General features: G+C 41.6%; 1 protein-coding gene across 2 annotated transcripts; it reads right to left on the bottom strand.

Annotated features, from left to right (window-relative positions):
- Positions 1-8,365: 8,365 nt before the first annotated feature.
- Positions 8,366-10,216, bottom strand: LOC139102119 (apolipoprotein D-like). Of its 2 annotated transcripts, none has more exons than XM_070655809.1 (5): positions 10,080-10,216; positions 9,513-9,638; positions 9,284-9,414; positions 8,922-9,101; positions 8,366-8,828 (listed from the first exon to the last, which is right to left on the bottom strand). In XM_070655809.1, exons 2-5 carry the CDS (start codon positions 9,627-9,629, stop codon positions 8,684-8,686), a joined length of 573 nt encoding a protein of 190 aa, XP_070511910.1. In that variant the 5' UTR covers positions 9,630-9,638; positions 10,080-10,216; the 3' UTR covers positions 8,366-8,683. The 2 variants fall into 2 exon arrangements, with proteins under 2 accessions (XP_070511910.1, XP_070511911.1); XM_070655810.1 differs by lacking the exon at positions 10,080-10,216 and adding an exon at positions 9,935-10,073.
- Between the last annotated feature and the right edge of the window lie 440 nt (positions 10,217-10,656).

Here is a 10,656-nt window from a genome sequence, read left to right as displayed (position 1 = left end):
ATTTCCGGGCCTTTATTCACGGTGCTTCGGTAACGGGCTCGCGTCACATGTTACCTGGAGTCGAAAGTCGCACCTCATTCCGTCAGCCGGACCGCCTCGCTCCTTTTCTCGCCCCGCGAGAGGTATGTAATACCTTGCTATCCAATTAACCGGTGCCAATCGTTAAAGAAAACAAACTGAAGAGCTCGGCCGTTGTCCTTTTTATCGCGCCAACGCGATTCAATATCGCGATTTTCCGGATTAACTATATATATCGCGCTAATGCCTCATAAGCTTTGCGTATTATTAATTTATTTCATTAATTTTGAAATTAAAAAGACATTAAGAATCTTAATTAATTAAAAATAGCAAGCAGTAGTTTTACGATTTTACAGAGAAAAACTATTTATCCACTTGTAAGAGAAATTGGATCAGCCTCCGGTCATTCAATTTTGTTAATTAAATTTTTATTTAATATAATTAAAATTTTATTTTTTAATAAATCACGTTTTTTCATCGCAAAGTCGTTCCGCAGAAAATAAATCTGGATTACAAATTTCTAGAAAAGTATATTATCTCGCGCTTTACGGTGTTCTTTTTTTCGATTATTATTGATTATATTTTTACTAATAAAAGGAACACCATGCGACTTTCGGACTTCGCTTTACGTCGCAGCTAGTTTTTTGTGTAGAGATCGAAAATTTAAGTGAATGTCGTGGACTATTCTGTATTTGCATAAAGTAGAACGGTCGTGAGTTCGGCACGTGTAGCTTATAAAACGTAAACGGAAAAGTTTCATCGTTTCTCCGCTTTTTTTCAACGCAGTATCCTCGCCCGGAAAAATTTAAAAACGTTTTCTCTTGATTCGACACCGTTCACAGAAGAAATTTAAAGACTATACCGTAGTGTCACGACAGCCATAGATCACCTTGGAATTGTAAATTAAATTAAATTATATGATTATACAATATATAGCATTTATTAAATAATATTTAAAAAAATTGGTGTGACTCATGAATTGATTAAACATCGTCGAGACGGACAGGGAGGTGATGGGAGTCCCTAGCGTGCCGACCAATCACAGCGCTTTATCGATTGCCTGATCGCGAACGATCGACACGATCCGTAGTAGTGAATATACGCCAGCCACGCGGTCCACGCGGAGAGATTTGTGAGACGGATATTGAGGCATCTGCGTGTTTTCTAGCATGGTTTATCGTCGTGTACTTATGTCTCGCCTTGCCCTGAAGCCCTATGAACCGCAGTGTCTTGCACAGGACACCGCCGATGCCCATTCACCGACGTTCGACCCGATATATGAAGGTGAATCATCACGTTCTTTATTCTGCGGTGATAGTTTCGCGTACTTTTAATCGGGCGACGATACGCGAGCACCGAAGCTGCAATATTCGCGGTCGAAGTGTTACATAAACTCGAATTCTAGATCAAAGTTGAGAGCACGAGGTCTGCACCTCGCCCGTCTTTTTCGTCGCGGTCGAGATTCTCGTCCCGTTTCGAGCGATTTTTGAGGAACTCGGGAAAGACAGTGGCCGGAGGAGACCCGATAAAAGTAAGTGATCGTTCGTCGCGCTTCCTAATTTTAATCGTAAAAAGGACTGGGCGCGGGGAGCCCGGGGAGAAGGGAGGACGGTACGCCTTAGCTGCGCTAGTGTTGGAATGTGCGTCCGGTCACCCGGCAGCAAAACACGCGCGCGGGACGATAAACAATACGCGCTCAATAAGACATTGAACAGAACATTGAACAGAGCAGAATATTAATTGCAATTTTTCTGTTTCAGATGATATTCAACCATTGAAGAAGGACCACCCCGACATCCCGCAGACATCCTGAGAGGAGGAGGAGGCCCAGGAAGGGTATCCTGCCCCAGCGGAGCAACCCCGGGGTAAGTATCAATTTTTTTTGGGAATAAAATGCTTCAGATTTTTTATAACATTTTTTCATTATTTTATTTAATTATATGTAATATCTACAAAATAATTTTTTCCTTCTTCTGTTACAGATCAAGAGAAACTCCGCTGCGTCGCATCGTTCAATGATAAATAGTGCCGCACGCCGATATTAAATTATACAAACCGCAGCCGGTTTGTCGGTCGTCTCGGGTGTGTCGTTAGTTATCGGGCGCTTTTTTTGACGATTATTTTTTCACGGGAGTGCCGAAAAATAACGCGCGAAAGTGTTGAGTCATTTTCGCGATTGTAACTTCACCCGGTCGCGTTCGCGAGTTTCCAGTGCGCGGAAGGATGGCTCGTCACGTCCCATCTGAGAGGAGGAGCAGGCCCGGGGGGCATCATACATCGGCGGAGCAACTTTTAAGTAAGTATAAATATTTTAAATAAAATCTTTATCAAAAAAAATTTTTTTATCTTTCTTTTTATTAATTTTATTAATAAATATATCGGCACGTCTACATTAATATGTTTCTTTTTATGTTACAGTCACCGGCAGAGATTTACAACTCCGCTGAATGCAGATTGGTAAGTCACATAATTTTTTTTTTCGTAATTTTTAATTAGGTTTCTTGAGTCGGCAACACTTCGTGTAGATTACTCTGTTACGACCGTAGATTACTCAGTTGTAATAATCATATAGAAATTATTATATTTAATTAATGTTCCCGATTATAATGACGCGCACAAATTGGGTGGGAAACATTTTATTAAAAAAATAGCGCACGCGAAGCGTGCGCATGATTTCTTGTATATTATAATAGAGGAATATAATAGAGGAACAAAAACGCGTGCGTGCTCGCCGCAAATGCGCGAAATGTGGAAAGACGAGGCGCTCTCAGATTTCAATCCCGGAGGAATCGCGGCCAGTCGGAATATCCATCGTTCATTTGCATAATTCGAGATCGACGACGGATAGGGAGAACGCCCACGTAGCCGCGTCGAATCACGATCGTCTTGCAGGTCCACCTCTCCTTCGTCTTCCTGTCTACCTTCCAGGACGTGCTTGATTACCGAACGCCGTTATTATCGGACGAGCGGGAGGCGAAGGGAGAAAGTAAGGGGCACGCCGGGACTCGTTTTGCAAATTCGCGGTTGATTGAAAAGCTCGTGCGGCATAAAACCAGGAGATAACTACGGTTCAGGAAAAATGAGAGAAACAAGCCCGGGTGATTACTCTCTTACCGTATAGTGTGGTCCAGGCAGAATTCTGTCTGTAAACGAAGCTGATCTGGACGCGCGACGACGGGTAAATTCATACGATGCCATGTTCCCGCCGTCTTCTGCTCTCGCCCTCGCGTAGCTATTAACTTAATCTGCGATTATACAGTTACATGAGTTACCGTTTGATCTTTTATCGTCAACACGGGGAGCTCGTTCCCTAATCGTCTCGATATCGCAGCGTTCTCACGAATTACACGCTGCTGAAAATTGAAAAAAAGACAACTACATCGATGTAAGGTTCACGTGAACGTAATAAGAACGAAAAAATCTAAATTGGAGTTGTCCGGCGATCATGTTTCGCAACTTTTAATTTTTGAGTTAAACAAACTGCGGAGTCACTTGCCGCCATAATCAATAATTATTTTACCGTTTAATTCGATCGATTATTATAATCACGTTCGCTTCTAATTAAAGAGATTGCCTTGGGAAAGGAAAAGTCGTAGGCTCAGGAATTTCCGGTGATTTTGCGAGTTTCTCGTTAATATAAAATAAAATAAATTGTATAAAGAAAAAATAATTAATGAATAAAATAAGTGAAATAAATCCCACGTTGCTCAGAGAGTACGCGTGAATTATCACGATTCCAATGACCGTGTCTGAGTCTAGATATCTATCTGCTACGCTAGTCGGCGCGTGAGTACAATGTACAATGGTTTCCGCCGCGGTGCAACTGATATCATAAACAAGACGCGGCGCGAAGCGCGGTTTAATCTACTACAAATACGGGACGCCTCGTTTAAATCAAGGCAGTGTCAGGAAGAGAGAACGGACCCCTTTGTCGGCTCTAATCTGCGCAAACAGTCATATATCTGGCAGTCGTCGGGCGAGCTCCCGGTTTATCCAAATTTATCCCGGCTTCTGGAAAACATCCGCGAGACTCGCTTTTTCTCGCGCATTTCTCGATTAATTCGCAAATACACGGCGCGATTCAAGTCGCAAACGTAACTTTGGAGTATCTGCTTTTACGAAGTAGTTGACGTATTTTTTGTTTACAATGCAGTTTTATTATTTTCTAATAAAAGTTAGAGTTTTTGTTTAAAATGTGAAAATATTAAATCTAGGGAAAAATATACTACATAGAAAAATAAAAAAGAAAAAATTAAAATTCGTAAAATAATAAAAACTATACCAACATTCGCTCTCGCGACGCGGAACGGACCAAACGAGAGAATCAATCAACATCGCGAAAAAGCGGTAACGATCGAACAACGTCCTTTTTAAAGATGAATATCCTCGCGCGTGATACATAATATAGTGCGTCATTAAAGGAGCACAATTACGCGCCTCGCAAAGAGCGGCTTTTAGTGGAATAAGGTAGCGCAGTTCTGGACTGCGGCTTTCACGTCGCGACGAACGCGACAGAGTGTGCACGCGTTTGTACACGCGAAGAGTAGACTTTCCGTTTATTCAAAGGGAAAGAGAGAGAGGGAGAGAGAGAAGGACAAAGCCGCGTGCATTATCACGCGGTTTTCGCTTTACAAGACTTTCTTTGCGCCAATCGCGGCGTGGTCTCCAATTAACGCTTTCCGCGGCGCTCAAAAGACCAGACCGACGGCACTGAAAATGGATTAAAGCCCGCGCCGTTTGCGCCTTTTACAACGTTTGCAGACAGCGGTGTGCGTTGACAGTCGCTGACAATTCTCCGCCGTGCTCTATTTGACCCAGCAATTTCGCAATACCTTCGGAGTGCAAAAATTCACGAACGCAACGTACACCGAGGGGGTTTCTCATTTCGCGATATACGTCGCGCAGTCTCGGCGAGACATTCGATCTCGCGGAATTTCAGGGGAAAGGCACGGAGCGCGTCGTTACCGGAGTTTCTTTCGAGCCGAGGCCTTTCGCGATGAGTATCGTCGGCGCGGAACAGCGAGGTGGGATATATATCGGATTTGAGTTTTTCGCCGGTGAATCGATCAGGCTGAACCCATCTGACCTCGCGAGGACGCAAAGGGTTGAACGCGGGAGAGGCGGGCAGGGGCCGCGAGTCTGAAAATAAGAAGATATAGATAAAAGGAGCTGGGGCCGCGCACGCTGCTAGCCTAACAAGACTCAGGACTCGGGGGCTATTATCATAATTGTGGGCTGCAGGCAGCGGCTGTGCCCACAAACCAGAATGCCTCTTGTCTCATCTACCTTCGTCCTTGCCTTCCTCTGCCTTCTCCCTCTTCGTTTCTCTCCGCTAACCGCGCTTCTTCCTCCGCGTGCACATCATTTCTTCTTCTTCTTCGCGGCTTTTTACTTAGCCTCTCGTTCCCGCGCGTTTTGGTGCGGCTCCCAGCCTTTTGCGCGAGATAGAATCGAATGGACCGGCTTTTTTATCTATATATATATATATATATATATATATATATATATATATATATATATATATATCTGTTCCATATTTATATCTAAATTAAGAAAGCGATGAATAATCCACCCGCGACACAGTGTGGCACAAAGAGATCTCTCGACGCGAAACGGGTCGTTCGCGACGATGCTTGTTGCAATTATATTTCGGGCGGCGTTCTCCATCTTCGAGATGAAGCTTTCACGCGGTGTTGCTTTTAAAGCAACGCGAGCAGCTCGACATGGTGCTAATAAGAAATACGAGCGCTAATTTGAACTAATTATATAGGTCGCGTTATTTAGGCGGAATTATAGGCGGCCGGGTGCCTCCTGAGCGTTCATTATTAAATTCAACTATACGTAGGGCCCGTCGACGCAGACCACCCCAGGGTGAAACGTAAACAACTCGTTTCTCTTGCTTTTAAAAAAGGAACGGAGCAACGAAGCGCTCTTTTTGCGATCGCTACATTAGTCACGATTGAATACAAAATGTCTTTAAAAAGATGCGTACTACCTTTTTAAATAGAATTCAATATTTTACAGTCGCTCTGAATAATCCGGAAGAATTTATTCGTTTTAATTGCGAGCGCAGTCACGTTGCGATAAAATATTTTATCTCACGTTTTCTCGAGTTTTTGAAAGTTCTCGTCTCCTTTTCAAATCCGGGAAGGAATCAGAGGTGGTCGCGACAGGTGCGCGATAGAATATCCGTTTTCCTTTAAATTATGCGAAATAAGTAAATACATTTTGGCCTTAAATTGTTGCACGGTGTGTCGAGGGAGCATTTTTTTTTCCTATTTCTTTCTTCGTGCACTCTTTCAGCGCGAGATGCCATGGGGCGTGTATGTTTGTTTAGCCTCGGTATACCCTGTTATTAGGGACTGCTGCCCGTGCCCCTCGAAAACCGTAGGGCCCACGTCGAGATTTGGCCGCCGTGAGCCCGATCGTGCATCCCCCTTTCCGCCCTCTGTCTCATCGTTTCCCTTTCGTTCCCCTTGCTTCATTTCGTGCGTAAAAGCAGTTCTCGGGAGAGGAAGAGCGACGAGATAAACTCCGAAGGGGATCTCCCAGCATCTTAGCGGATGCCTAGCCTCTAGATCTTGATTTAGATTCTACCACGTTTTAATTTATTGCAAGCGATGGCGACGATTATACGGAAACGGGTCTTCGCCTCTTTGTCAAATACGCCAATTTTTACCCGAGCAAAAAGAGAATGAGACGAGTCGAAAAAGTAAAAAAGTGAGATTCGTACGGCAGAATGTCAAAGAAGAGATTCGAAAATTTAATCGCGTTTAAATACATAAAAAGAACCAAGAATTTTTAAAATTTATTTCTCATTTTATTTAACATAGATCAATTTTTAAAAAATTAAGAAAAAATTGTCTCTCTTCTCAATTGGATTAAACGGTTGAATTAAATTTACGATCAGCTATTAATGTTAAAATTAGCTTTGTAAAAGATTATACAACTTTAATCGTTTAATATATTTAAATGTACTTTTTAGGAAACTCTTTTGTGAATTATGTCATGTTAATTGCAGGGAGAATAAGAAATACATCAAATATATAACATATACATTTTTTTTAATCAGAAAATGGTTCATTTATGTATGCGCACACATTGCATTATGTTTCTGCCAGTGTCACATTTGCGGTTGAATTTATGACCCCCGTACTCGTCGAGCATGAAAAAAAAGAATTCATACACTTTTTGCGGGATGACTCGTGGGATCGCGCGACTCCTCTTATTTCTCTCGATGCACAATGCAACCCTGATGGCACATCCTCGCAATTGAATGGCATTCCGGACGGCACGTGACAATGCCCGAAGGTTCATCTTGCACGCGACCGCACCCCGCCGCCACTATTTGTTTAATTTAAGGGTATTGTTGCTGCTCGGTGTTTGCGTTGGTCGACCACGCGATTTATTTCCGCCGCTGTCGTTTTCCTACGTATTCGACGTGAGAGACGTCGCCGGATGTCTCGATCTGGATCGCAACTTTCTCAGTGTCCGTCGCGATCGATTAATAGAATTCTTTACACGGTTATTTATTAGAGTTTCTTCTCAGCGGTGAATAAACGTCGGTCCCCCGTGCATGTAATATGCATGCATTATCGCGAAGCAGATAACCACGCGCGCGTAAATTGTCGTTACGTGTATAATGGCCGGCTAAATAATTCTCGCGTCGTTTTTGCGTAACTGGATTTTCATAACTGGTTCGCGAGACCTTTCCTTACCGGCCGATATGCGGCTGAAGAGCTTTTCGATCTCTTCGTCCATGCTCCGCGCGATCTTACAACAAGAGCCGGCACTCGGTTGAGAAATGGTGCTCGTTGGAGCCTGGCTAGAACCCTTCACGGCCAAGGGTGAAGTAAAAAAATAGGCCCGACGGGCTCGGTGATAATTGAAGAGTACTACATGATCAAACGTCGATGATTAAGATTCTTTTTTAACATTGTAGGCTTTTGATAAAAATAATTCTTTATTTGATTATTAATTTATATTACAAATAAAAAATAAAAATATCTCGTTAAGTTCTCGAGATTGTACAAAAATATATATATATTTGTATATAATATTAACGTAGCGATAAGGTACAAGTACAAATACCTCGACATACACCTTTGCATTTTAGTACTTTGATCGTGAGGCTATCTACTATTCCTACGCAATATCGTATTTAATTGAAAATACCGATCAAATTTGCCTTTACTCTTAGCTTCGCGAAGCAGAGCTTGAATACAGTTAATTAAATTACATAACAATCTTCAATTTACGATAGTATTTTCTACTTTTACTCCTTAATGTAAACGATGAATTGTTCGAAGTAGGTTAGATTAAAGATAAAATTAAGTTTCACAAAATAATACATTCACTTTTTTAATAATCACAGTCTAAGATAAGTAGAAGCAGACAAAGAAAAGTACAATTTTTTTTTAAATATCGTAATTGCGCACCGTTTCCAAGTGCAAAATAAATATTCACAACAATCTTATTAAGTCAAGAACATTCGCGATACTCGTTACACAATCATTACACTTGCGTAATCGCAAAGCCGTCATCTGCCACTGGCAATATATATTGTAATTCGCAATCGAGAGAATCGTGCACAATGCCGCGTTGTAAAATAAAAGATACATCTTCCCCGGGAACGTATTTCTACGGAAATCGTTTTTAATAACTTTTAATATGTGGCCGGACAGTTTTTCTGGTCCGTACGAGTGAAGTACGCTCTGCTGATGTGGTACTTGTCGAGGACCTGGTACGCTTTCTCCACGACCGGGACCGGCGGATTAGGCTCTCTTGTTAGAATCCAAACGTTTCGCACACTACAAACGAAATGCATTTCACATAAGCCATCTGACAAAGTTATTTTTTTCATTGATTTTACCGACTTAGTCTAGCGTCTTCTCGCGACTTACTTGAGAACTCCGAGGTTTGTACAGCTCCACACCACGGCATACGATTTGTAATCAGTGTCCAAAACCCAGTACGGCGCGTCGAACGGCAGCGGCAAGGATGGAAACGTGACGGACAATTTAGGCTCATCGGATTGACCATTTAGCCTTGCGACGCCTTCGATACCTGTCGCGACTCCGGTTCTACGTGAGAGAACAAAGATTTTTAATTTCGAACGGGTAATTACCAGCAAGGCACGATGACGTCAATTTATTCTGCATTACTGTCTTTTTCTCGCGTTATCTCGTTCTTATAATTTTAATGGTATGTTTTAATGATTTAAAATTGCTGTGCGAATCAGGCAAGGTCGCGTTATTGTACTCACAATGAAGAAATTTGCTTATTGACGATCTTCACCGAGCTATCCTCGTTTAGACTGTAATTGGCCGTCACGCATTTTCCACCGAACTCGAACCACGCAAAGTATCTCTCGACTTCATACCACTTGCCCAAATACTAAAAAAGAAGACAAATAAAATATAATTATTTTTAAAAAACGGAACAAAATAGAAATTGTTTTAATTATTTACATAAATAATTATTACAATACTCACTCTGTCAAGTTCGAAGTTTGACATGGCCTGCACTTTTGGTGGACACGAGCCTATAAATGGCACTTGCGCCATTGCTACATTTGCGACGATAAGGATTACAACAAATACTCGAAACATTATTCTTGTCTAAAAAAAAAAAAAGTAGAAAAAGTAAATAACTGGTAGAATATTTATTTTATATATATGCAAAACGTATAGAATTTTCCAATTTTACATATGGAGTTTGATATACGATAATATCTTTATCGGATTTTCGTGATATAAAAAGAAATGAAAGCGCCAATTTTTTATACACAGCGGATTTGAATAAATCACATTCCAAAATTTTATATTTATTACACGCGGAAACGTTACGCCAAAACGCTATCAATCTTCTGTATTTAATTTGACGTAAAATAATATATTAATTTAAAATAAAATACCTCCGACAAAGATAATCTTATTTCACGCAGACTATTTCACGGACTGAAGTATCGAAGAGGCGTACGAAAAGTCAAGTACAAAACATTTTTTCGCTAGATAACCACCGTTATGATAACACACTTCATGTTATCGCAATGACGTTACCGTTTAAAGAACTTCTTTCGCAATGTAATTCGCATCGACTAGGTCGCTAGATATTTCTTCGTGCTCTCTTCGTGCTTTTAAAGTGCACACCGCCGACTTTGAAGCGCGCAAGAAAATGAAGCGACTCGGGCCCGCGCGCTTTTATATCTCCTTATCGCATACTTCGGTTTCTAAATTGATGATATCACGACGCGGCACTGTTCTGCATGACATACTTCATAACGATTATAAATGCATTTTACTCACCGGACTAGTTTTTGCAATTCGCGTTACGCAACATCGTGTTGATTTCACTTGGCGCGTAATTATTTACAAGTGTTAACAATGTAGCAACGGCACGCCTAGAGTGTCATCCTTTATCCTCTTATCGCGCCGGTTATTTAAAATTCATATCGATGCGGTCGCTGCTTACCGCGGTGCTAGGCACGGGTCAAACTGCTCTGTGAAAATTCTTTTCACCGCCATTTCCAATTCATATTGACACAAACGTTTCTTGTGACACGAGGGTATTAAGCACAGGTCGAGGTGTTATGTGAAAAGTCCGACGGACGCGGATTATTTCAGACTGACCCGATTT

Source organism: Cardiocondyla obscurior, linkage group LG04, assembly GCF_019399895.1.
Source record: "Cardiocondyla obscurior isolate alpha-2009 linkage group LG04, Cobs3.1, whole genome shotgun sequence".
Taxonomy (NCBI): Eukaryota; Metazoa; Arthropoda; class Insecta; order Hymenoptera; family Formicidae; genus Cardiocondyla; species Cardiocondyla obscurior.
This window is presented reverse-complemented; position numbering and strand designations above follow the sequence as displayed.

What these genes read in the sequence shown, in the direction of transcription:
- LOC139102119 (XM_070655809.1), bottom strand. Translation starts at nt 9,629, where the DNA reads ATGTTTCGAGTATTTGTTGTAATCCTTATCGTCGCAAATGTAGCAATG. An exon ending in CAAACTTCGAACTTGACAGA is followed by an intron (nt 9,415 to 9,512) that starts GTGAGTATTGTA and finishes CTTCTTTTTTAG; the next exon opens with TATTTGGGCAAGTGGTATGA. An exon ending in ACAAACCTCGGAGTTCTCAA is followed by an intron (nt 8,829 to 8,921) that starts GTAAGTCGCGAG and finishes TTTCGTTTGTAG; the next exon opens with TGTGCGAAACGTTTGGATTC.